Source organism: Zonotrichia albicollis, chromosome 17 (genome assembly GCF_047830755.1).
Source record: "Zonotrichia albicollis isolate bZonAlb1 chromosome 17, bZonAlb1.hap1, whole genome shotgun sequence".
NCBI lineage: Eukaryota > Metazoa > Chordata > Aves > Passeriformes > Passerellidae > Zonotrichia > Zonotrichia albicollis.
Window position 1 is genome coordinate 6,614,675 of NC_133835.1, and position 25,897 is coordinate 6,640,571.

The 25,897-nt window shown below is 47.5% G+C and overlaps 2 protein-coding genes across 4 annotated transcripts; one reads left to right on the forward strand and one right to left on the reverse strand.

The window, feature by feature from the left end:
• Nucleotides 1-1,101: 1,101 nt before the first annotated feature.
• On the reverse strand, nt 1,102-10,027 carry GHRH (growth hormone releasing hormone). Of its 2 annotated transcripts, none has more exons than XM_026795259.2 (7): nt 9,684-10,027; nt 6,090-6,189; nt 5,158-5,289; nt 4,380-4,484; nt 3,153-3,287; nt 2,791-2,886; nt 1,102-1,972 (listed from the first exon to the last, which is right to left on the reverse strand). In XM_026795259.2, the coding sequence occupies exons 2-6, from the start codon at nt 6,167-6,169 to the stop codon at nt 2,823-2,825; spliced, it is 516 nt and encodes a 171-aa protein (XP_026651060.1). In that variant the 5' UTR covers nt 6,170-6,189; nt 9,684-10,027; the 3' UTR covers nt 1,102-1,972; nt 2,791-2,822. The 2 variants fall into 2 exon arrangements, with proteins under 2 accessions (XP_026651060.1, XP_005490041.1); XM_005489984.4 differs by having other exon boundaries at nt 3,153-3,290; nt 9,684-10,004.
• A 6,008-nt stretch (nt 10,028-16,035) lies between these two features.
• On the forward strand, nt 16,036-24,197 carry MANBAL (mannosidase beta like). 2 transcript variants are annotated; one of them, XM_074553500.1, is made up of 4 exons: nt 16,036-16,180; nt 17,419-17,467; nt 19,137-19,303; nt 21,776-24,197. In XM_074553500.1, the coding sequence occupies exons 3-4, from the start codon at nt 19,154-19,156 to the stop codon at nt 21,881-21,883; spliced, it is 258 nt and encodes an 85-aa protein (XP_074409601.1). In that variant the 5' UTR covers nt 16,036-16,180; nt 17,419-17,467; nt 19,137-19,153; the 3' UTR covers nt 21,884-24,197. The 2 variants fall into 2 exon arrangements, with proteins under 2 accessions (XP_074409601.1, XP_074409602.1); XM_074553501.1 differs by lacking the exon at nt 17,419-17,467 and having other exon boundaries at nt 16,091-16,180.
• The last annotated feature ends 1,700 nt before the right edge of the window (nt 24,198-25,897 follow it).

Genomic DNA, 25,897 nt, shown 5'->3' on the forward strand with positions numbered 1-25,897 from the left:
ACTAATTCTTTCTGCTGATGCTTTGTGCTAGGACAGAACTTTCCCTGTGCCTATAAAGCTGCAGCATTTTATCCAAGGAGAGCAGGGATGCAAAAGGAGAATTATGGAGTGCCCCTGTGATGTGTCTCCTCTGAGCTGTGTGTTGCTATTGATTGTACTACTTATGGATTAGGAAAGATTGTTTTTAGTCTTTTAGTCTTCAGATATTTTTTATTTGCTTTGTTTTTATATTTAATCTCACAGAGTTTGAGCATTTGTTTCCTTATTTTGAAACAAACTGAACCTGCAAAGGAGTCTCTTTTATTCCAAATAGCTGCACTCCCTTCCATTTAATCACAGACTTAATCACCCAAACACTTTCTGGAACGTTTTTGAAAGGGTTTTGATTTTATTGACAGTATCCAATCCAATGTTTGCATATACCTTTTATGCCACTTAACAGAGTTTAAATTCATCTTGCTACTCTGTCTACTTACTGCTTTAGAAATCTTTTTCATTGTTTGTAATTCCTTTCCTTGTAGTAAGTCCTCATGGCTTTGAGTGTGTTGTTACAGAATATGTTTAGAAATCCATTTTGGACCAGGCTCCTCAGGTGATTCCTTTGTGTATTTCTGCACTGTGGAGCAGAAGGAAGGGCCTGTGGAAGGGCAGCAGTTATCCTTTAGTGCTCCTGCTGCTGTCACAACCTCACTGCTCTCCCTCAACATTCCCTCAGTGTTCCCCATCCTGCTGGGTGCTTTGTAACCCTTCCCTAGAGCTGGAATTGTAAAACCTGAACAGGTTCAAACAGGGAGGGAGTTGTGCAAGGATGAAATCATTTCCATGCACACTGGAGCCTCCTGTCCTAAAACATTGCACCTGAGGAAAAATGAGATAATTTTGCAGACTTAGATGGAATTGTTGGAATGCAAGGAGGGAAGGCTTCCTAGGCCTTAACACACATTTATATACCATTGTGTTTCCAGCCTGGTGTTGTTACTGGTACTGGAGCTGGTGCCTTTGTCAGCCCAGTTTTGAGTCATCCTTGGTGCACTTGACACCTGTGTCTGAAGAGCATCTTCCTCAAGAAACTAAGGTCTCAACAAAAGAGCCATCTTGACCTGCTGTTGGACAGGTTTATTTAGAACAACTCTTATTTCCTGTTGCTGATGGGAGAGCAGACCCCATCCTGGTGTTATTTACATTTCTGAAGACATAATTACACAAACCACAGGGGGATTGGGGTGAGAGGGAGCAAGGAGCTGTATGAGATCACTGGGCTAATAACTTACTCCGTTTAAAACATTTACAGCTGCAACAGGAGGTTGAGTTGAAACAGTGACAGCCCAATCTGATGCACAGGGATCTCCTTTAGCTCTGGCAGAGCTGTAACTTCAGCTTGAACTCCTCAAGGCTGAGCAGGAACCATAGCTGAGCATTTTAGAGTTTATTTTGTGTCAGGCAGGCAGCAGCAGCCCTGGGCAGTGTTTCCAGTGAATGGGAGATGTGTGAATTCATCTCTCACCTCTCCCTGATCCTTGCTGTGTGTGGCTGTGCCATCAGCATCAATTTGGAGAACGCTGTAATCAATTTACTAAGTTGCCTAAAGGTGCCTTTTGGTGGCCTCATATTTATTAATCAAGCCCTCAAACAGAAAGATGACTTGGAAGAAATTTTGCCACACTTTGTGATTTGAAACCTTAATTAGCAGACAGGATGTCCCCAGGATTACAAGTGTACTTCTTTTAGTCTCTATGTATAGCAGCCTGAGGTTAAACCACAGAGGTTTGTTTTCTAATTTAGTACAGAGCAGTATTTCAAGAGGGGAGTTAAATTGTAAAGACTGGAGTAAATTAAGTAGTGCTTCAGCACTGCATTCCTCTGATCAGATCTGAGGAGTGTGTGCATCAGGTTCCAGCTGCTCACATCTGGGAGTGTCTTCACTGCCACGAAGGGCTCACTGTACAGTTTGGTCCATGAGCTCTGAATTATTCTAGACAGAAAGAGGAGGAAAAGAGAATTACCAGAAAACTTCATAAGCACACACAGACATTTTTTCATCCTTTGGAGACTTTTCCTGACTGACTTTATCTGTGGAAAGGTAAGCAAGTCAAGCATGGCAAGGGAGATGCTGGAATGTTATGTTCTCACAGCTGTGAGATTTATGTAGAGTTCTGATCTTCCCCCTCTTCCCCAGCCCCTCTTTTGTTCAGTGTGCACACTGATCTCTCCACATCCCTTTCTATTGTGCTGGCAGGATTGGACAGGCTTCATTTCTATGGGACAGCTGATCAAGGGAAGGTATTCCCAAGGATGGATGGTGTGCTGTCTCTCATTCCCCCAGGAATGGCAAGACTTGGAGCATAATTCAAGTTCCAGCTGACTGTTTTCAGGAGTGAGGGATACAGAAAACAGTAAAACTTTCTCTGCTGTCCAGTGCAGGGAAATCCTGATGTCCCAGGGACCTAGAGACAGGTTCTGCTGCTGGAGAAAGATTTTGTCTGCCTTGAGCCTGGCCTAGACCCTCAGGCACCCCATCTCAGATAGCTTTGCAAGGCTGCTTTGTGCTGCTGCAAACCTGTTCCCAGACACCCACATGCAGCTCCACAGCACTTGTGTTCTGTCTGTTCAGTCTAACAGGGTTTTAGGTACTTGACAATATTATTGGGAGCTTTTTCCCCCTTAAATTGCAGCAAGCACCTTTTTCATGGGCAGCAGTGGGGGCTGGCATTGCTGAAGGAGAGCCTTCAAACCCTGAGCAGTGCAGCAGCAGTGAGTTATGCACAGGGTTGAGCAGAGAATGGTACTCACCAGAGCGTGGGGAGGTGAAAAGGGAGAAATATTTACATGAGCTTGGCCAGGGTGCTGGGAAAGCCTTCCAGCCCACTGCTGTCAATGTCCTGAGGCCTGCCAAGGAAGAGGACAGGGATGGCATCACTGGGATCAAGAGAGAAATTCTCTTTTCTGCTACTACTTGACTGGATTACAAGGCTGAGAAGACAGCAGAGTGATGTGCTGCTGTGTGGTGCAGGCTGCACCCTGCTTGTGAGCTCAGCCTTATTCTTTCCCTGAAAGGACACTTAATTCAGCATGTTCACCCGTGTTAGGCAGGCAGTGATAAGGAGCTGGGTGTGCTCCTGAAGTGGGCAGAGGATGACCCGACTGCCACCCACCTGTGGCTCTGCAGGATGGCTCCCAGGAAGTCCCTCAGCACCATCTGCTGCTGGTACTGGCTGTCCATCAGGATGCTGTCGGACTGGCGCCGGCTCAGGAATTCCTGCAGCCCCTCCCCTGGGCTGCTCTCGCTGCTTCTGGTGGGTGAAGATGAGAAATCTCTTTGTTTCTGACATGCTTTTTGTCCCTCACTCGAAGGTTGGCTCAGCACAGAAAGGGAGCCTGCTGGGACTGAGCCTAAGGAAACTCTGCTTAATTTCAGCAAGAACTGGTCACCGTATTTGCTGCTTTGTTAGAAGATGGGTTGGGCTGGCTTGCATCTGACCAGTTGGTCTTGTTCAGTGGCACTCAGTGATCTAAGTAGCCAAGGGTAATGGAGAGGCTGTTTTCTGTGTTCACACCAGGCCAGGGATAATGATTCCTGTCACGGACATATTTTGTGAAAAATCCTTTCATTAGGATTTTTTCTCCTAAGAAGCTGAGAGGCCTCAGAAACGAAATGTAAAAATAATTATCTGCTGCTGTGGAATGCAACAGGTACATCTGTGATTGGTCTCATGTGGTTGTTTCTAATTAATGGCCAATCACAGCCCAGCTGTCCCAGACTCTCTGGTCAGTTACAAGACTTAATTATCGTTCTTTTCTATTCCTTGCTAGCCTTCTGATGAAATCCTTTCTTCTATTCTTTTAGTATAGTTTTAGTATATAAATATAATATCAATAGTATAAATATAATATAACTATAAATATAATATAAACAATATAAATATATAATATAAATATATAATATAAATAATAGAATATACTATACTATAACATACTATACTATAATATATATCATAAAATAATAAATCAGCCTTCTGAAACATGGAGTCAAGATTCTCATCTCTTCCCATGCTGGGGTTGCCTGCAAATTCTACAGGTTCCCTACCAATGAAGGATCATTGCAAATATTACCAGCAAATATTATTACTTGTTGGTATTGCAGCAGAACTCTCAGCTGATTTGATGCTTACATCCTTGGAGGAAAGCATTAATTAGGATGATAACTGTGATTAGGGGTATCCAAGACTGCAGGGATGCAGGATGCCCTTTGGGATGTGGAGCAGCAGGAGAGATTGCTTGTGCTGCGTTGAAAGGCAGCCAATTCTGCCAGGTGTGTGGAAAACCCTGCCCAAGGTAATGGGCAAAACCCAGCCCTAGGGCAGCAGGGTGCTGGGGCTTACCCAAGCCTCTTGCCAATGATGGTCTGGAGGAATTTTCGGGCTGAAATCTGCCCCAGGAATTTCCTGTAGTTGTCAGTGAATATGGCGTCAGCGTGGCGCTGCATCCTGGGGAGGGAAGGAAGCACAGGCTGATCTCTGAGCTGTCAGTGAGAGAAACTGAACAGCACACATATCACAGGGCTCATTCCAGGGTGGGTCACCACAGCAAACAGCTGGTAGTGTGGGACTGCATCAGTAGTGGAGGGTAAAAGGATTTGAGGGAGCTCAGCCCTGACATGGATGCAGCAGGGAAAATGAAATACCTGGGGCAGGGCTGGGCTGGGCTGGGCTGGGCTGTCCCTGTGCTCTGCAGCAGCACCAGCACCTCCTGGGAGGGCTCTGTCTGGGACAGGGTGACAGAGCCCCCAGCACATCTCTAGCCTGTGATGAGACCCAGGCTCCAGAAAATGCACAGGTAAGGGAAGCACAGACCCCTGGGTTGGTGCCACTGTTGTAAGGATGAGTCCTCTGTGCTTCAGACAGAAATAATGATCCTCTCTGGCAGAGAGGGAAAGCAGAGGCTCTAGCATCCCTGCAGATAGAGTCCCAGAGCTCAGTGGACAATTCTGTTCCTGCAGGAGCCCTGGGCCTGTGAGCCTGCCCCTGTCAGTGTGTCCTTGCTGGTGGGGACAGCAGGACATGGCTCTGGACAAGGGTGATGGTCTGGGACTAACTGAGCTGCTCCTGGGCTGTGACCAGCACTCTCTGCAGCAGCAGGGCTGGCAGGGGAGGCACCAACCTTTTCTCAGTGGGGTCTGTTAGGAAGCCCTCCTCCTGCTGCTCCTGTGCCAGGGGGCTGTGGCTCTGCAGGGAGCTGCTGGGCTGCAGCTGGAAGCTCATGGCCTTGCCAGCAACCGGCCCTGGGCTGAACCTGCAAGAGAAACCCCAGGCACACTGTGAGGTGTGCTCAGATACCAGCTGGGGCTCAGTCTTAACCACCATTCCCTACTCTCCTGCTGGTTCTTTCTCCATTTGTCATCCCATCTTAGACACACAAGTGCTGTCTGTCACTCTCCCCAGCTAGAAACTGCCCTGTAGTGAAAGGATGGTTTGTAGATCTGCCTCAAACACACACACCCCTCACTGAGCTCCCAGCAGAATCCCACTGTTCCTGGTGTCATTGTGCCATGCCTTTGGCACAAGGCTAAAGCATCTTCTGTGGGACACTGCAAATCCACATTAGAGAAGTCAACACTCAGTTTTAGGTTTCTGTTCATTGTCGAAGTACAAATCCATGTTGCAACTTGTAAGACCCAACAAGGAAATACTTGAAATATTAATAGGTATCTGTAGATTTCATGTACTAGAATATCTGCAGTTCTGACTTCAGTGCAGGTGCCCTGCAGCCACAAATTTTTATCAGTGTTTGGGCTGGAGGTGCTGCCTGCTCTGGAGATAGCCAGATTTCCCTTTACAGAACCCAGCATTCAATTCTAAACACAACTCTTTGGCCTGAAATATGCCATCAGGTGCCTGCCTTCTTTGGAAATCACCTCTAGGCCAGCACTATACCCAAAAAATTAAGAGAGGACAGAGAAATAGGCCTAGAAACCCATTTAGAGCTCATCTGGCTTTCAGAAGTGCTGGCAACTTTAGTTTGGCACCTGTTTATTCTGCACAAGGTCAGAGATGAGGCAGAGTGAGAGTGTGGGTGAAGCACTCAGCACTTACCTGAGAGCTGGGTAGAGAGGGGAGGAGGTGGAGCATGAGACTAAATGCAGGAACAGGAGCAGGGTGGCCTTATCCAGCATCTTCCACCCCTTGGAGTCACCTGAAATGCAGAGCAGCTGAGTCAGGGCACTGAGGGGAGGCCAAGCTCCACCCTTGTGTTCTCAGTCCCTGTCACAGACATGTTTTATGAAAAATTCTTTTGCTAGGATCTTTTCTCCTGAGAAGCTGAGAGGCCTCAGGAACAAAATGTAAACAAGGATTATCTGCTGCTGTGGAATGCAACAGGTGCATCTGGGATTGGTCTCATGTGGTTGTTTCTAATTAATGGCCAATCACAGCCCAGCTGTCTTGGAATCTCTGGTCAGTCACAAGATTTCATTATCATTCCTTTCTAGCCTTCTGATGAAATCCTTTCTTCTATTCTTTTAGTGTAGTTTTTGTATATAATTTTCTTTTAATATAATATATATCATAAAATAATAAATCAGCCTTCTGAAACATGGAGTCAAGATTCTCATCTCTTCCCTTGTTGGGGCTGCCTGCAAATTCCACAAGTCCCTCTGCTCATTTCTCAGCACAGAGGGACTGGAAATGTTCCTCTGAGGCTGTGGTGCTTCCCAAGGCAGAGCTGTCTTGGTGTGGCACAGTGTCCCTGTGGCGGGCAGTGGCTGTGTGTGATGCCCTGGAGCTGGGTCTGCTCTGTCAGGGTCTGGTGCTGTGGGAGCCCCTCACTGACCTGGAGGTCAATGGAGAGGAGCTCTCTCTTGGGCTGCTGTGAGCCCCAGGAATCCCTGCAGGGCTCTAAAAGCACCTGGATGAGGGCAGCAGTTGGCAGGGATGTGAAAGGAACCTGCACAGAACCTTCTGCAGCCAGCCCTGGGACTTCTCCTGCTCTGCTCTCATGGCTGTACCTGCAGGGCACGGGTCTGTGCCTGGGCTGCCCCTCTGGCTGTCCAGAGGCTGGGGAGAAACAGGGAAATCCAAACAAAACTCCTGGGCAGAGGGGTGATACTGGCACAGAGGTACCCCTGGCAAAGCCATCTATCAAAGGCACGTGCTGGGCTTGGTTTGCCAAACAAAACAGAGCCTGTTCCTTCAGTGGAGAGGGGACAGGACTGGAATATGTCAATATGTCCCTTTGGGAGGGCTGAGGTGCTGCTGTGGAGAGCAGCTCCAGCTCTGAGCAGTGAGCCGGGCTCAGCCGTGCGTGCAGATTTTGTGTCCCGGGTTTGGCTGAAGGGCTGAGGATGACTCAGGCCGGAGCAGCCCGGGGTCACCCACCCTCGGGGGCTGAATGCCCAGCTGAATGCCGAGCTTTTGTCCCTGGAAGCAGCAGCAGGAGGAAGGTATTTCAGTGAATGCCGCTCTTCCCCAGCTTCCATTGAAAGCAACTGATCTTTAGCTCAAAGAAGATTCTTAAAGAATGTGGATAGGAACCTTTAAAATACCAAGTTTCCCTGTTCTTTATCTTATTATACACAAGAAAAGAGCACAAAGGTGTTTGATCTCCCTTAGAGGAGGGAAAAAACCTCTCTTCCAAATGTATAACGAGACTTCCCTGTAAAAGGAGCAGCTCCCAGATGGAAAGGGCTTGCTTGGACTTCTGATTGCCCAAGTGAACTTTCAAGGAGTGGGTTTTACCCACGGGGGAGGAGGGAGGGAGGCTCTCTGCTGGAAAACATCACCAGTGAGCTCTCCTTTCTGCTTGGGCAGAGCAGAGACGGGGAGGCTGATTGAGGACCTGAGCTCTTGCAGTGGGTCTGGTGCAGACACCAGGTAAGTTAAGAACAGAATTAATGGCAGTGCCAGAAGTGCACAGAGAGACATGGAAAAGGTGTCACTCTAAGAAATGGGGTTTCTTATCACCAAGTCGTTCTCACCCAGGCTCTGTTTCCAGTTACTTGTGCTCCCAGATGGGACCAGCAGCTTCCCCAGCATTTCCCCTGGGAATTGCACAGAGCTCCTTGGGCTCATGGGTGGCATCTCCTCCTCCTGCACAATCACTTTGGCCCCCCAAAGAGCCAAGGAATGCTTAAATAGACTTTGATAGACAGACAGGACTTCTGCTTTTAGAACAAATCCCCTGCTTCCCTTTCTTTTTTGACTTTTTCTTTTGAATTTGGAAAAACATGCTGCTTCTGCGCCTCTTCCCTAAATATCTTCAAGAAAATCCCAAGTCAGATCTTTCTAGATAGAGGAAATTATCTAAGGCATCTATCAGTGGGTACCAGCAGACCAGCATCTATAGAAAGTGCCAACCAGGAGATTTAATCAGTATTAGAGAAGCTTCTATGTGAGCTGAGAAGTTAAGTGCCAGTGTAAATGACCAACATTGTCTGCTTCCCCTTCCTAGGACACAGCCCTGATTATCACTTTCTTTCTGTCTGGCTTCTCTTTAAATGTTGGATTTTTCTCTGGAATTGCTTTTTGAACATTTGAGATCCTTTTTTTTTATTTCTCTACTATTAGTCTCTTTGAAATTATTTTTTGTTTGTTTCTGGCTTTGTTCTTCTTCCCCTATCCTGCTTTGTCTTCTCTTCCTTAGCTACAGCCTGCTTCCAGATTTTGGGGTACATCTATCTCCCTTTTTCCCCCAGGAATAAATCAGAAATGAAAGTTCTACATCCCTTCCCAGATGTGTCTGCATTTCAGAAGAGAAGATGGGAAATGGAAGTGTCACCCTGTGTGCAGGCAGCTCGACAGCTCTGCAAAACATTGTCACCTTCGAAATTCTCCTGAGGTGAGGGACACCTTCCCTTCCCATTCTGGCAGCATGTGCAAAAATGATTAATAAATAAATCTCCCTTAAGATGAAGAGCTTTTAGCACCATTCCAGCAGATGAGGTGTAATAGCTTTGTTCCATCCTGTGCACTGGGAACAGCAGCATTGTGGCAGTGATGTTGGAGAGCTGGGTAACTGCCTCTGGCCAATTCTGAAACCTCAACCTGAGCAGTCTTCAAAACACCTCTGTGTAGATGAAATGAAGCTTTTGCCATGCCTGCTGTTTTACAAAGCTGAAACTTTCATCCCCTGAAATGCTGCATTCGAAAAGCAGAAATCCTTTAAAGTGCCTCCCTGTGCCCAGGCTGGCTTTGCATTACCTGTAGCACAGAGTTGTGTTCCTCCTCACACTTTGCTTTGGCTCAAACACAGTTTCATTGCTGGGTGAGTAAAACACCGCTCATTTGCCAGGGAAAAAGAAACTCACATCAACATAGCAAAAGAGAAAAATGTGCTACAGCTAGTAACCATCTAACATGTTTTATGAAGCTCGTCTAGCATGTTTTATAAAGCTCATCTAACATGTTTTATAAAGCTCATCTAATATGTTTTGTAAAGCCCATCTAACATGCTTTATAAAGCTCATCTATAGTATAATTCCATTGGATTGCATTTATGATGTAGCACAATTGTTGTTTCATTCTATAAGTTGGTACAAAAACGTGTTGGTATAAATCCTGAGATGGTACAAAGGCACCTGGCAAAGCTCATTCCTGATGCCAGCTTTGACTGCATTTCAGTGGAATTTAACTGTCCCCAACTTCCAACTAGACATTATCTTGCTAAATGCACAGAGAGAGGCTCTCACTTACCTTTCCTGGAGAAAACCAGCTCCTCCTGGATCAGCTCGTGCCCAGGTGCTCCTTCCCCAGCTGCAGATCCAGGTTCTCCGCGGGCGCTGCTCCGGGAGCCCGCAGGCTGTGCCGGGCAGGGAGGGCACTCCCGGAGCTCCCGGTGTCCTCTGGCTGCCAGGGAGCTTCATCTGAGCCTTTTATACCTGAGCTCCCTCCGGAGCCCCGTGGGCTTCCACCGTCACAGCATCAATTATCCTCCTGGATTTCAAAGGCTGTGTTTGCATCCTCTGTGTGTGTGTGTGAGTGCAGAGGGGGCTGTGCCACAGCCCAGGGTCATTTGCACGATTTCTCTTTATCCCTCTAAGAGTGAAGAGCAAATAACAGCAGTAATCTGGCAGAGTGAATGACAAATTCACTTTGCCAGGTAAACTTCGCTTTTCCCTCTGCAATTCCATTTTTTCCTTCTGCTGCACAATGAGAGTGAGTTAACCATTAGTACTTTCTCACGCTGCATGAACAGGAGGGTTGATCTTTTATTGCTATTTTATTTTTCTTTGATTATCAGCCTTTTCCTCCTTCTCCTTTGTTACTCACACCTGCGCCAGGGGGGCAGTTCAGTCCCTTACAGACCTCACAGCCTCACACCAAGCCCAGAGAGCAGCTGGAGAGCCCTGCTCCATTGATGTGCTCTGGAAAAAGGCAGGGGTGTTCCCTGGGGTGCTGCACCACCAGCGGCTGTGCTCATTCCTGGAACAAGGCTCATGAAAGCCCCATTAAAACCAGCACAGAGCCTTCGTGCCAAGAAGACCAGGACAGTTCAGAGGAGCTTCAAATGAGGCGTCAGCATGAGCTCCACCTGCCAAGTTTTCCATATTGACTTCACAATGCCCAGAATTGATGGGGATGCAGACTGTCCTGTCTGAGGGCTTGCAGGACTCTGTGTTGGGAAGAAGTTTCAGCAGGTGAGATGATTCATGTCTGCCTGCTGCCAAATTCCTTCACCTGGCACCACAGTGGCATCCCAGCTGCTGGTGGCACAGAGGGACTGCAGGGAGGATGGTGCAGTGGGGTGCCTGTGTGTGCAGGGGGTCAGAACCACCCAGTGATGGTTTAACCCTGTTATTGTCTCCCATTGCTTCTTGCAAATCAGGCAGGTGTATCATCTGTCATCCACTGGACATGGGGCTTCCTGGGTAGTACAGAGCAGGTTTTCCAAAATCCTGGTCCTGGTGCACACAGCTGCATGCACTCCCTGCAAACTAAATGGATTTTTGTTAGCTTTTATTGAATCTGTTCGTGTTCTCTCATGTGTGAGGCCAGTTGCACTAATTTTTCAGCATGACTTATTTTTCTTCCACTGTCTTGGTGCTGCACTGGCTGAACAGATGAATCAGATCAAGCTGTTAAACCAGTGCTATTTCAAGGTATTATCTTACAGCCTGGTCTGGAGCTGATTCTCCATCCAGCTGGCCCCTTGCCTTACACAGAGCTGAACATGATACCAGGCAATATTTCACTGATCAAGGAGAATCAGTAGATCAGGAATAACCAGTCTATAACTGCCTTGTTTATAGGTGCCTGCTGCCCAGCCTGGGTTTGGAGAGCTGTGCTCTGTGCTCATATCTCAGGAGAGCTGCTTCCGCAGAAGGTTCTATAAAGTTATCATTGATCATCCCAGGGCTCTCCTTGTGCTGCCCAGGTTGGGTTCCTGCCATGCACAGCTGGACCCAGCAAGACCCAAAACAATGGTTTTGGGTTAATTGAAGGAGGCAGCAGAAATTTCTAAAAACCCTTGAGGCTCTGTTGGGTGCATCCAGCTTAGGAGTTCTGCAACAGCATAAACAGAGCAGCATTTCTGCGCCTGGGATTTCCTGTCCCAGCTTCAATCAAAACCTTCCTGTCTTCCCAGGACCCAGAAAAGGTCAATTTTGGAGCTTCTCCACCAGGCTCCACAGGCTCTCCCTCTGGCTTATGCAGAAATATCTGTGAGAGGTGGGGTGGTGACTAACCTGTGGCAAATGCCCTAATGGAGAATAAAACAGAACTGCTAAGAGTAAAAATTATGGTTTTTTCCTGGGTTTGCCACCATAGAGGTGGGATGGAACCCATTTTGGTTTAAGTGTCTTTTCCCAAGTGGCAGAACTCAGGCCCATTATAATAAATTCATAATCATTTAATTGCAGCGTTCATTACTGCTGTGTTCACAGTAACTTTCATTTCTAAGTTCTTTGTAGAAATCCTGTCATTTCTGTGGAAGGCAAGCAAATTAAAATGAGATGAGAAAGACAAGATTTAGCCTGTGATACCAGTTCCTTCTAAGGAAGAAACAAAAAAACCCAAAACTCCAACCCAGCGGGTGTGGTGAGACTTGCCATTAGAAAATTATACAAGACTTGGTTTCTTCTTCTTGGAAGGATAAAGTGTTGAGACTTGGATCTTCAGATCCTCCAGACTCAACCCTTTGAACATCAATGAGTTCCCGAGGAGAATTTTTCCTGGAGGAATTTAAATTGGTAGTAAGCCCAATACAAACATTTATCAAAATAATCTCAAGGAAGGAGACACTGGGTGAGAGCACTGTGTGCACTCTGAGAATGAGTCTGAGGCAGGGGATCAGATTAAAAACAGACTAAATAAATCAGAGATTCAAAATGTGCAAGAAGGGCTGTTGGAAGGACTGTCTTGTGGTGTTAAAAGCCTGCTTGAAAATCCTGCTTAATCTCCAGACATGAGCTGTCCCTGAGCCTGTGCCACAGAGCGAGTGGCAGCAGCCTGTGAGATGTGCATGTGTCAGGAGGCACGATGGGCTCTGCAGGTGGGATCCATTTATAGAACCTCTAGATACCTGTCTGCCTCTGTTTATTTCCTAGCAGAGCTCTGGAGCATTTCAGCATCACCCAGTGAACTGCCAGGAGTCTCAGCCAGGCAGCAGCACGCTACACTCAGCTGGAGGCTTGAGAGTTACTGATTCCTGAATTTCTGGCTCTCTAAACGCCATCTCCTTCCTCCTCCAGCCGTGGCAGACAGAGCTGAGATGCCAGCAGTGAATGTCAGTAATTAGGGAGCTCATTTTTGGTCTTAGCACTCTCATTTCAGTTTGGAAAGGAGCCTTGGCTAGGAGGTTTCACAGCACATTGCAGCCAGGATCAGTGAACAGGGAGAGGCAGCTTCGATCCTTTGAAAAGCCTCTGATAAAAAACTGAATAAAAGTGAGATGGTACTGGCATCAAGAAGGCAAAATGTGGTTTATGGAGAGGGAATGAGGAAGGCTGTGTTTCCAGTAAGGGATGAGAAAAAAGAACAGTTGTCAGTAATTTTTTTCCTGGCTGAATACAAATGTGCAACCTGAGGGTGATGAGATCTTGGAGCACAAGGATCACACATACAGTGAGTGATAATAAAGAGGCCTCACTGCAAAGACAAGCAGGAAATACCACAAGAAAGAAATGTAGAAAGGACTAGAAAAAGCCAAAGATTATTTGGATTTGGAGAAAGACTTCTTGCCTGAGCATTGTCCCTGCTTAGAACAGAGTACTGACAAAATTGTCATGTACACTTGTTGAATCAATTTTAGCTTTGAAACCCACTTACATCCAGTAGGCTTTGGGAAAATCTTCCTCTTTTTTAAATAAATGGCTTCCTTTTTGTCATTTCCAGTCAATGCAAGGCGTGGGTCAGTGTGGGGCTGTGGAAGGTGGGGAGCCCCAGTGGGCTGGGGGCACCACCTGCTTGTGGCTCCTGCCCTGGAGGGTTTGGGGGGAAATAGAGGGGGAGAGAAGGGGCAGGAGCTGCCTAAATACTGCACATTTCACCTGCCTTATTCTGCTTGGAGTGAGTAGCACCATTTCTGTTGGGGAGAGAGGAAAAATAATAAAATAAATAGTAATGAGGGTCTTTCCCCTTTGCCTGCAAACCCCATCTGAGAGGACTGGAGCCTGTGGGAAGGTGTGTAGGCAGCAGCACCAGCATATCCAGTGTACTGGTAATACTGGGAAGAATTTAATCTGCCTGTTAATCCATTCTGATAAGATCCCTCCTGACATTTTCCATAATTATTTCTTCCTTCTCAGTGGTTTTTTTTTTTTTTTCATCCCAAACATTCAGAGTTTGGGAGGTAGAAGGTGAAAGGGCAGAATTTACTGCTTTCCTGAGCTCTGGAATTATCCCTGAGTCACTCACCAGGGTCAGGAGAAGCTCCATTTAAGAGCAATTTTCTCTTAGGATTATTATGCCAGAAAAGTTTCTGTGTATAAATATCTCTGGCTTCTGCCACTCGTTCAGCAGTGTTCTCCAGTTTTCTGTAATGTCTTCTGCACTAAAAACCATGAAGGATTATCTAATACAATTGCTAAAAATCTTTGAAATTGTTATCATTAATATCCACTTCATTCAAATGCTTGGTAACAGCCTAGAAAATCCTTTTATTAGAAATGCCATACCTTACTTCCTCAGTAGATAAGTAACTGATTAGGTTTTCCCCAAAGTATTTAGTCTCTCTGGTAATAAAGCTCTGCAGAAAAACCAACCTGGCACTTCTGATAGTTTAGGGATAGGAAAAGGGCAAATCAAATCAGATTCCTTAAATACCAGAAATGAGCAAAACAGAGTCCAAGGCATTTCCCCCTTTGTAGCTCATCCTATGGAGCCATCTCCAGTTCAGAGCTGGAAACTGGACAGGACAATAAAAATAAAATTAAAAATAAAATCCCTGTCAAGAGCAAAGCCAGAAGCACATCTTGATTGTTGCTGCCAGAGTGTGTCAAGGGAGCAGATGAAAACCTTGTGGATAAAGAGAAATCCACCAGGACTGGAAGGCCACAGAATTGGTGGTGGGATTAAAAACCTCACAGGGATTTAGGGGGTGAGGTGTAAAGGCCTGGGGTGCTTCTGCCATGGGCACCCAGCCAGGATGAGAGGACACAGCCCCAAGCTGCACCAGGGGAGATTTGGGTTGGACATCAGGAGGAATTTCTTCACAGAAAGGGTGTGGTGGTGTTCACAGGGGTCCCAGGATGAGGGAAGAGACAAGGATCTGACTCCATGTTTCAGAAGGCTGATTTATTATTTTATTATATATATATTATATTGAAACTATACTAAAAGAATAGAAGAAACTATTTCATCAGTAGGCTAGCAAGCAAGAAAAAGAATGGAATGATAAAAGCTTCTGACTCTCTGAGAGTCCAAGCCAGCTGGGCTGTGATTGGCCATTAATTAGAAACATCCAACATGGGCCAATCCCAGATGCACCTGTTGCATTCCACAGCAGCAGATAATCATTGTTTACATTTTGTTCCTGAGGCCTCTCAGCTTCTCAGAAGGAAAAATCCTAAGGAAAGGATTTTTCATAAAAGATGCCTGTGACAAAAGGGTCATGAGACATCGGAATGGGCAGCCCAGGGAGGTGGTGGAGTCACTGTCCCTGGAGGTGTTTAAGGAAAGACTGGACATGGCACTCTGGTTTGGTTGACAAGGTGATGTTGGGTCATAGGTTGGACTGGATGACCTCAGAGGTCTTTTCCAACCTCACTGATTCAGGGATTGTGTGACCCACCAGGCACCCACAGGCTCCCACAGCTGGGATGGGCCCACACACCATGGAGCTGATTGACCTCAGGGGGTTGGAGGAACACAGCAGTGCAGCCCCCAAACCCCACTGCCCCTGGTGCCCCAGGCCCTGGATCACCCTTGGGCTGCCCTGGGAACACAGGGCACAGGGGTGGGGGGTGGTTGCATGGGACGGCTGATGGGGCAGTTGCTAGGGGCTGTTGCTAGGGGCAGTTGATGGGAGGCATTGCTAGGGATGGTTGCTGGGATAATTGGTAGGGGCAGTTGATGGGATGGTTGCTGGGATGGTTGATGGGATGGTTGCCAGGGGTGGTTGCTAGGGCGATTGCTAGGGACAGTTGGTAGTGATTGTTGCTGGGATGGTTGCTAGGGATGGTTGATGGGACAGTCACCAGGGGCGGTTGCCAGGGCAGTTGCTAGGGATGGGTGATGGGATGGTTGCCAGGGGCGGTTGCCAGGGAAGTTGCTGGGATGATTGCCAGGGGCAGTCGCTAAGGTGGTTGCTAGGGATGGTTGCCAGGGGCGGTTGATGGGATGGTTGTCACGGACAGTTGTTGGGATGGTTGTCACAGATGGTTGTCATGGATGATTGCTGGGGCGATTGCTGGGATGGTTGCTAGGGACGGTTATCACGGATGGTTGTCAGGGTCGGTTGCCGGGGCAGTTGCTGGAATGGTTGCTGGGACGTTTGTCACGGGTGGTTGCCAGGATGGTTGCTAGAGGCGATTGTTGGGATGGTTGCGGGGATGGTTGCCGGGGCGGTTGCCGGGATGTTTGTCACAGATAGTCACTGGCATGGTTGTCACGGCCGGTTGTCGGGATGGTTGTCACGGCCGGTTGTCACGGGCGGTGCCGGGGCGGGCGGTGGCCGGGCCGTGCCGGAAGCGCTTCCAGCGGCCGGGAAGCCGTTCCGGGGCGGCGGGGCCGGGAGCGGAGCGGAGCGGGCGGTGAGCGGGGCCGGGCCGGGCTCTGCGGGCACGGGGCGCTGGGCAGGGGCGGCGGTGGCTGCAGCATCGCCCTGGGAGCGAGTGCAGAGCCGGGGGGGCCGCTGGCCCTGCCGAGACCGGGCGGCACCGCGGGGCTGGCCCGGCAGGGGTGGAGGGACGGAGGGATGCAGGGATGGAGGGATGGGGACAGCGGTGTCCCCTCCCTGGGGCTGCCCAGCTGCTCTGCCACATCCCTGGCGTGGCTTCCAGCCCCCGGCCCCCTGTCCCAAGCCGGGCTCCTCGGCCATGGATGCAGCAGTGCGGGCAGGAACAGCCCGTAGAAATTGGCCAGGCTCCATCCCGACACCTGCGGAGCCTTTTAAAAATTCCAACTTGAGCTTTCTTTGGCCTCCTACTTTGATGGAATCTTTAATTGTCAGAACTTATTATTTATTTATTTATTTCCACCCCTATAAGAAGCTAATACTTATTGCTTGAGCTATTCCCGTGGCTTTGCCCCCTGCCAGTTGTTTATTTAGTGCCAGGTGAAGACACCAGCTGGGAGACACAGTGCAGCAAGAAGAAAGGTTTGGTGGCTGGTGCACGGCCCTGATCCTGCAGATGTGTTGGTTATTTATCACAGAGGGTGTTCTTGAGCCGTGGGGAACAGCCCCATCCTCTGTGGTGCAGTTTAGGAAGAGCTGCTTTAAGTGTGGCCATGGTGAGGTGGTCTGAGGAGAAAGGCAGCTGACAACCTGTGGAGAAGAAGAGATGTTATCTGAGGAATAAGTGATGAAACTGAGCTTCTTGGGGACAGGGAGGAAGGCTCCATCATCCAGAGACCTGTTGGCTTAGGTGCAAGGCAGAGCCTTTGGGCATTGTGTGAACCACTGGAGTTTTTTAAAACTGGAGTTTTGCTCAGAGCTGGGCTCCAGTGATGGCAGGAAAATCAGTGGTTCAAGGGTGTGTTTCCTGAGCAAGCAAGGACACTGCTGTAATTAGCTGGCCACAATGCCAGGTTCTTTCTGACCGTGTTTCATGGCATTCTGCCTCAAATGGTGGTGGCAGCTGCTGCCAGCCTGCAGGAGAGCTCTTGGTGCTGGTCCTGGCACCTGGATTTGTTAAGTGCTAATGCCCTCAGGGGAGGTGAGCTAGAAAAGGGGAAAGGAGGAGAGAGTTGTAAAAGATGAGGACAGAGGTTTTTTGCTTTCATTGTATGTGTTTCCTTTTCCTGTTTATCTCTGTGTGTTGTGTTTCAGGTGTGTGAATTGGGGTTGTCAGGAGGAGTTTGTCCTGAGGAGACTCCAGGTGAGGAATGAAGGAGCTTCCCTTCCTGCTGTGTTTGAGGCCAGGGGCCAGGGGCAGGCATCAATAATGCTTTCCAAAGATACCCAGATGAGATAAATGCAACTCAGAGGTGATTCTGTGTCTAGGAACTGCTGTCTTCGTGAGCTGGGAGAGGTGATTTAAAAGGCCAGAGCAGTTGGGATGGGCCACATGCATGCAGGCTTTGTTCACAGCATTGAGCAGCCTTTGGCAGAGCTTGGCTGGGTCTGTGTGTCCTGACTTCATCCACAGGTCCCACACAGCCCCTGCTGACTGAGATTGAATAAAAATTTAAAACATTTTCCTTCACTGAAGTACAGACCTGGACAGGACCTCGAGAGGTCACCTATTCTTATCTCCTGGTTCAAAGGCAGAATTTTATATACCCACACCCATCCCAGGGCAGTGCTTATCTGATCTGCCCTCCTCAGTCACCAGCAGCAGGGATTCCACAGTCTCTCTATTCCAGGGACTGGCAGTCTGTGCAGTTAGAAATGTTCTCCTGTATTAAAATTCTAAATAATATTCTGTATTTCAGCTAAATGAAAATGAAATAATTATTTTTTTGTGGTTTATTTACCTCTCCCTTTAGTATGTCACCAAGTGATAGTTGCCTCTTGTGCAATGACATTGAGTTGTTTCTCAAATTTATCAACTATTACTTTGCTGGAATTTGCCAGCTACCATCCTTCTGGACTGAGTCACACCTGCAGATTGCAACAATCTCCTCCCAGCCTGAGAAAGGCAGAGATATCTCCTGCTTTGGAGATAATTCCTAGGGTTAAACTCAGCACACAAACTCAGTCACAGCCAGCTTCAGTGGTACAGAGAATTGTGACAATCAGTGAGCAGTGCTGATCCAGGGAATGCACACTGGGATCAGCCAGGTCAGGAAAACCGAGTGGGGCACTAATCACAGCTGAGTGTGATGGCATCTCAGACTAATTGGATTTCCCTTTGGGGACTTCCTGAGGCTTACTCTAGCAGTTCTGGCAGTGAGTTCTCCCTCGTTGTGAAAAGCCATTACTCATTCATAGGACAAATTGACAGCTCCATTAGCAGAAGATAAAGGGAGGAAGGAAGGATGGTCTCATGGCTGAGAAGCCTGGGACCCAGGAGATCGATATTTAACTCTGCCACAAACTACCTGGGAGGCTGTTTTAAGTTGTGTGGGGCTTAGTGTAACCAGCCATTAAAGCCACACTTAAATCTGTTAACATAACTTCTTTCTCTGCCTTCAACTGCTCTGCTTCTGTGTGATTTAAGTTGCTGGGTTTGTACAGCATCTAAAACAACAAGGCTGTGACCACAGAGACAATATAAGTAAAAATAAGTAGTGATCAACTTGCATGTGTGATCAACTTCAGGAAGAAATTTATTCTTGCTTATTAAGCTCTTCCCTTATTGTTTCATGAGCATGGGTCATATTTTATCTTCTCTTCACACACAAATGGCCTAATACCAGGAGTTGGGTGCTATTTTTGCAGGCAGGTGACAAACACCCAAATTAAACACAGCTTTCCTTTCCCTTTTTGCAGTAGATCAAGAGTATCTTCAAAACTCCATGAGGGAGTCTGTCATTTTTGGGTAACAGAAAACAAATGCCAGAAAGGATGATGCAAAAAATTGCTCTGTATTTTCCCCCTTGCAGTATCCAGTGCACTGGCAATGGCTGCAGAGTTGGATTTCTCCCCACCTGAGATCCCTGAGCCCACGTTCATGGAGAACGTGCTACGCTATGGACTCTTCTTTGGGGCCATTTTCCAGCTGATCTGTGTGCTGGCCATCATCCTGCCCGTGTCCAAGTCCCACAAGGCAGTGAGTAGTGCTCTTTAATATTGATATAAATGGGCAGAGCCAGGGAAAACAGGATGGGAGGGAATGTGGAGTGGCTAATGGAGACATAGCTGCCCCTGGGATTGGTGACAGTTTCATTGTTCATTCTCCTTCCTTCCCTTTGGCTTTCCCTGCACCAGCTTGTGTCTTCTGATTTACCACCAGATAGGAAAGTCAGGAACAAATATCTGAGCCAGGATCTCTCTTAATATCAGTGAAAAAAGCAACCTGAAGCACTGACAAGGTGCTAAATGCATGTGCAGTTCCTGGCTGCAAGAGAAGGCTTTGTCCCAACCCATATCGTCATCCTGCTGCTGATTTCCTTCATTAATTGCCAGGCAGGACATCCCCTGGCAGGAGCTGCCTTCAGGACATGACTCTGGGCTTGAGTTTGTGTCTGATTTCTAGAAGCAAAGTGCAGGTGAGATTTCTGGTATATCCTAAAGGTGAGAAAAGCAGTTTTCAGGACTGACATCTCATCCTGCTGCAGTTGGCACAGGAGAAGTTGAAAGGGAAAGGTTGAGGTGAAGTTGAAGTTGAGGTGAGCTGTTCTTCTAGACTCAGGGATGTCCTGCATCTCCCTGGCTTTCTTCATTAAATAGAAAATGTCTTTGGTGCTGAGGACAGGTATTTCAGTGCTGCAAGGTGATCAGGATGCAGGTTGGGTGCTTTGATACAGATGTTCATGGTATATTTTCAGTAACAACTCAGCATGGGGAGTTTTGTTTTCAGACTCTTTATTTCCATGTTTGCTCCCTCCTGTGCAGAGGAAGCCTGGAAATTTTCAACCTCTTGGGGGAAGGGAACGCCCCAGGATGAGGCACAGAGTGAAGGATGAAGTTCATAACCCAGTTTTTCCACACATTTCTTTAACTGCTGCTGTGATGTGATGCTGTCCTGCCATGGGTCATGCTCCCTCCTGCTCGTCCTGCCACAGGAACAGGCAGTTGTTGGACACCATGCCAGTGGCATTGCAAGTCTTAGAATCTTAGAATCATTCAAGTTGGAAAAGACCTCCAAGATCATTGAGTCCAACCTTTGCACTGTTACTCTGCAGCCACCACCCCTTGTCAGGATCCTTCATTTCCCCAGTAAATTTTTGAGAAATACCAAAAATAGGCAACCCTGTTCTTGAAAGTTGGAAAGAGTGAGAGCTTTGGTCTGGAGTGGGAAACTGGAGACCAACCCCCAATTAAAATGAGGCTCAAGGACCTTTTACTGCTTACATCTGTAGTGTGCCTTGATGTTTGCATACTCTAGTGTTTATTTTCTCCATATATAAACTGTCCTCTTGATGTGCTGTCCATATGACTTGTTTACAAGACCATAAACACTACAGGCTGCCTCTCCAGAGCCTGAGAATGATGCTTGAGTCTGGATAGGATATTGGGGAACTTGCTGCCTTGGAGCCTCCAACTTTGAAGTTTGGACATTAGAAGGCAGCAGTGTTCACGTTATGGCAGCAGCATTCTGCCTCCCTGAGTAACAGCCAGCTTCCTGTGCACTGATCACAGCTTTGGAAAGCCAGCCAAGTCTCCTTCCTTGGAAAGCCACACAGATGTGAGCTGTAATAGCCCAGGAACTTGAGAGACTTTGAACCAAGCCCTTTGATTAAAAGGCCACTGTCAGATGCTGCCTCCCCCTCCATTATCTGGAGTTCTGGCTGGGAAGCTTGGAACTCGCACGTCTTGCTCAGCCATTTTTGGTGTGTCCTTTTCCAGTTGGCACACTCAGGCTGAGAGAACCTAAGATGCTAAAGCAATATTTATACTCAAATGCATTTAATGAAAGGAGGCAATCTGCATGTGTGTGCTTTCTCAGAGGAGACTGGCGCTGTTCCCTTGTGTTTTCACAAGATAACTAGGTTTTATTTCCCATGGCTGCAATATTATCTCTCATCTTCTCTGAAGGAAACAAGCATCACATCTCAGTGTTTTGTTAGTCCAGGTGAAGAAAGCTTTGCCTGCAATTCCCTCCTTGGATTTTAGAGGCTCTGAACTTTATATTTTTACTGCTGCTTTGGGGAATATTTTTTTGTCTTGCACATGATAGTGATTAATGTTTGGCAGAAATGCCTGCTGACTGTTTCCATGTATCCTGGTGATTATATGTTATCTTTTCCTAATTCAAATAGTTTTCATTTAGTGTTGATTTTTTTCTTGCCTTCAAAGTTTTTCTTCTCCAAAGCCTGTTTTAGCTATTTAAGCTTTTAGTGGCATCTCTGGTAACAAGCTGTTTCTGTGCAGAAACTCACACTCATCAAAAAGCACATGCAGAAGGAGCAGGGATGCTGCTGCTTGAGTCTCATTAAATGTGGCCTCAGTTTGACATCAATGTGTTCCAACAGAGATACCCAGCACTTGTTTCCTCTGGCTTATACTTGAATCCCCAATGCAACGTGTTAGCAAATGGTAAAAAAAGAGTTACTGACTGTTTCTTAATTGATTCTTGTAGGACTCTGACAGTTTTGAGCCCAAGAATTCAGAGCCAGTGAAGAAGCCAAAGGCAACGGCTCCACAGATAAGCAAGAAACCTAAGAAGGAAACCAAAAAGAAACGATAGAGGTGTGACTGATGAGCCTCCCAAGACCAAACAACCACCTGTAATTGTGCTTCCTCAGAGACAACATCAAAGGCAACTAACTCTCTTAATGGTTTTCTGGCATTGCCATCTTTTACTTTTCAGGGGCAAGGGAGAAGAAACTTAGAAGAGTGGAAGGGTTGGGGTTCTGCCATAGATTTCTTACAAGCAAAGAGGACTTCACATGTCCAGGACTTCATTTGACCTGATTAATGTGTCAGTCACCATTAAAGTGACTTCTTCCAGTTCTGGTGGGTAGAGAGGGCTGTTGGCCTGGCTCCTCCCTGCTGGCTGGGATTTGTTGTGAAGTCCCTGTGGAAAGTGGAGCATGAGTTTGCTGCTTTGGATACCGGTTTGTGTTGTGCTTTTTGAAGGCAGAGGGATCAAATGGATCAAGAATGCCACACTACACAGCTTTGTATTCATCTCTGTTGTCATCTAGTCTGAAATACATAGCTGCATTTTATGGCTTAATCATAATGCCTTTGTCATATTCTTTAATTCTTTAGGTAATAACTCACAGGATTCCAGACTGCTGGAGATGAAAGCTTTCATTTCCCCAGCGTGGCTGTTTCCCCACCCATGCACTCTTCCTTTCCATTCCCACCTTTGAAAGCAGGTACATTTCAGGGAGCTGAGGCTGTGGTGGGGATTGCAAGGACTACAAGAATCAGGAAACAGTTTGACTCTGGAAAGTGCAGAATTTAATGCCTGTGCCAGGGGAGTTGTTCTTGGAGACTTGGGAAGAGCAGGCACTGGAGAAGAGCTGCTGAGGTGGGAGCCTGGTGCACTGGTGGTGTGTCAGCCTGCTCTGCCTCTCTGTGCCATGAAAGGGATAAACCCTCCTGCCAGCTGGCTGAGCCCTGACCATGGGCCCTCTTTCAGCACAGCTGGGCATCACTGCCCCTGCAAATCCCCTCCAGCCTTGCCTGCCACAGTCTGCTCCATCTCCTCTGGCTGAGCTCCTCCTGAGGGTGAACACCTTCTCAGCCTGAGGAGATGAGGTATTTTAAGATCCAAGGGGTGGCAGGCCAGCTGTGTACCATGACTGCATGGCAGAGACACAGACACTGTGTTCCTTCAGGCTCTGGCTCTCCAGGCCCAGGGACAAGCCAGGGTTGGATTTAAATATGGCTAGACAGGGCTGGAAGGAGATAGGTGGTGACGTAGCCACGGAGTCTCTGCAGAGCAGCTCAGGCTTCCTGATGCCAGCTCACATCTTGGTTTGTTTGATCAGGAGTGAGTCAATGGGAGGAGAACCTGCTCTCTGAGGCGCACCCAGGGTTCAGAGCAGCTTTGAAGGAAGGGTTCTCCCTGGCAGGGCTGCAAGTCTGTGATCCTCTTTGCATACACACACTCCCATCCTCGAGTCACAAATGCCTGGTGAGCCCAGGTGTGTGTTCTGTAACAGCAGGTGAGCAGCACACTCACAGAAACCATCAGTGCTGAGAGCAGCCACGTCCTCTGCTCACTATTGCTGGTTTTTGGGGTGACAGATGGATCCCAGAACAAGTGTGGCTCTGGCTTCCCTGCTCCAGCCTCTCTGATGCTCTTAGCCAGAATGCTGGCACCAAGTTGCACTTCTTCAAATCCAGCTTGGAGTTCTGCTTTAAATTCTGCTTTTTAAAATTTTTTTTTGAGCTAAATGAAGGCAGTACTAGGAGGACAGAACAAAGCATGGGAGACACAAGCACTCTAAAGTTGCTTTAAGTTCTCAGTACAAAGAAATATTACAGAAAGTTCCCACGCAGATAACAAAGAACAGTGTTGTGCCATGAATTTCCATGATGGACCTGTGCTCTGTCTCTGATCTGCAGGGCAAAGAAAAGCCCTGAGTGGGTACTGCAGATCACTCTTTCCATTTTAATACATGAGAATGGTTTTATGTAAATTCCACCTTTCTGCAGGTCACCTAAAGCAGGGAGTTAATGCTTTAATGGAATCACAGGACACACGTTATCCAAAATACAGAGTCACTTCTTCAGCTCAGAACCAGTTGGCAGTGAGCACTGTGTGGCTGTTACTGAAATAGCAGCTGCTACATCAATGTCCACATCCAGCTGGTTGCAGGCTGCTCACTCATTGCTCAGTAGAAATCATGGATGTTGGGGTTGGGTTTTGTTGGGGGGAAGAGGGATGAAGATAAATTCCCCAGTCTGTTCCTGACAGCTTTATACCTATTTGAATGCTCTTGTTTGCTGAACTTAGAGTCTGTAGAGATTACCAATAACCCATGTATTTTAGTTTATCCAGAAATGCGTAATAAATGCCATCAGAATCTTTGTTATAAAAGAAATCTGTGTTTAAAGTTGTGCTGTCTGTTCCCTCACATTTCACTGTGAAAGCTGCCAGAACTCCCAGACTATAGGAACACAGGGACATAAATAACTTATTCATTAAAATGCTCCATTAAGGGAAATCCTTTCAGATCCTTTAATCTGTGAGAAAATGGTTAGTTAATACTGTCAGGCATGTGTGCATCTGTATCTATGTTTGACTTGGAACTGGCAAACTATTTCCTAACACTGCTTCACCTTCCTGGAAGGAGGGAAAAAACCAGCCAGTGACTAAATCAATTTGCCCCTCATGAGAGGTTTTTGGCTCTAAGAGCCCCCATGAAGGTATCTCCACCCCAATAAAGGCATTGTTAACAATGCAAGCAGGGGATTTGATGGGGATTCACTTGGCTGGTAAAAGGGATTCACAGGAGCCCAGGTTTGCATGGCTGGAGGATGGGGCTGTCTGGTGGCTCTTCCTGGCTGCAGTGAGACCAATGTGGCAGCCAAGCTCTGGCAAGTGTGTGTTGGTTGCTGGTAGCCAAGCTGTGGCAAGTGTCTGCTGGTTCTCTCACCAGAAAACCAAAGCAGAGAAGGACTAGTGTGGCGACTCCTTTAATTCCCCAGCACTTTTCTCCAGGCTGTTTTGTAATTAACATCCCAAAGGGAGCTGAAGACCTCATTAAGTCAATTTTATTGAAGGGGAGGTTTTCAAAGGTCTGTCTCCAGGTACCTGCCAGTAAGGCAGCACCTCTGCAGCCACACCTTGCTGTGCCACCCAAAGCCAGGAGCTGGCTGAGGATTTCCTGTGCTGGTATGTGTCACAGAGCTCCTGTCCCTCAGCAGGGCATGCCCCAGCTCTGGAGAAACGTGGCTGGGATTTGGGAGCTCTTTCCCCTGTTTCTGATCACATTGAAGCAGCTCTGCCTCTGGCCAGGCTGTGGCCATGGATGTCCCCTGGAGCTGTCCCAGGCTCACAATGCAGCCTTGTGCTCCCCCAGAGCCAGCAGCACAATCCCTTGAGACACACTAATAAGTAGCTCGTGACTGGAGTTCCAGTTCACATAGTTCAATTAAATCCCTGTTAATCTTGTTCAGACCTAATTTACTTTCATTCTCATACACACTCCTCTCTCAATAGAGATTCTGCTGAGGTTCCCTGCTGACAGGGCTGGAGAGCAGCCCCAGGCCCTCAGACACTGATGTTTGCAGAGCAGCCCCCTTGTCAAGTCAATAAACTCAGATTATTTCCCAGCCTGTCACAAAGAATGAAAACACTCCTTCAGTGCCTGGCTTTAGGGAGGGTCAGGCTATTGGCAATGCTTGAGGAGACCATAAGGAAGCTGTAGGAAGGGAGAACCTGCTCAGTATCTGTTTGCCAGGGCGCTGCTCAGCCATTCCCCTCTGTGTGTGTGTGTGTGTGTGTGTTAATTTTTGGGGTGCTGGACTTCCCTCCTGGGAGCATCTCTTCCACACTGATACTTCTTTCAGGCAGAAGTTGTGTTGTTCACAGCCTGTGGCCTGCAGGGATTGAGATGACTCTATTGATTTAGTTGTTTGTTTATTAATCTCATGAGGCATCAGAGACTGACTGCAGTGAGCAAACGGGATGATGAATGGAGAGTGCTGGAGTACAGAGCACTGCTGTGTGTTTGATGGTTAGCCTGATTGCTGGCCTTGGCACTGGGAAGGGATCTGACCCTCCTCTTCCTCGTGCAGC

Excerpts from the sequence above, each read along its gene's own strand:
- MANBAL (XM_074553500.1), top strand. The coding sequence starts at position 19,154 with ATGGCTGCAGAGTTGGATTTCTCCCCACCTGAGATCCCTGAGCCCACG. Across the intron at positions 19,304-21,775 it reads TGTCCAAGTCCCACAAGGCA|GACTCTGACAGTTTTGAGCC; the intron begins GTGAGTAGTGCT and ends TGATTCTTGTAG.
- GHRH (XM_005489984.4), bottom strand. The coding sequence starts at position 6,169 with ATGCTGGATAAGGCCACCCTGCTCCTGTTCCTGCATTTAGTCTCATGC. Across the intron at positions 5,290-6,089 it reads CCTCTCTACCCAGCTCTCAG|GTTCAGCCCAGGGCCGGTTG; the intron begins GTAAGTGCTGAG and ends TTTCTCTTGCAG. Across the intron at positions 3,291-4,379 it reads ATCATTGGCAAGAGGCTTGG|AAGCAGCGAGAGCAGCCCAG; the intron begins GTAAGCCCCAGC and ends TTCACCCACCAG.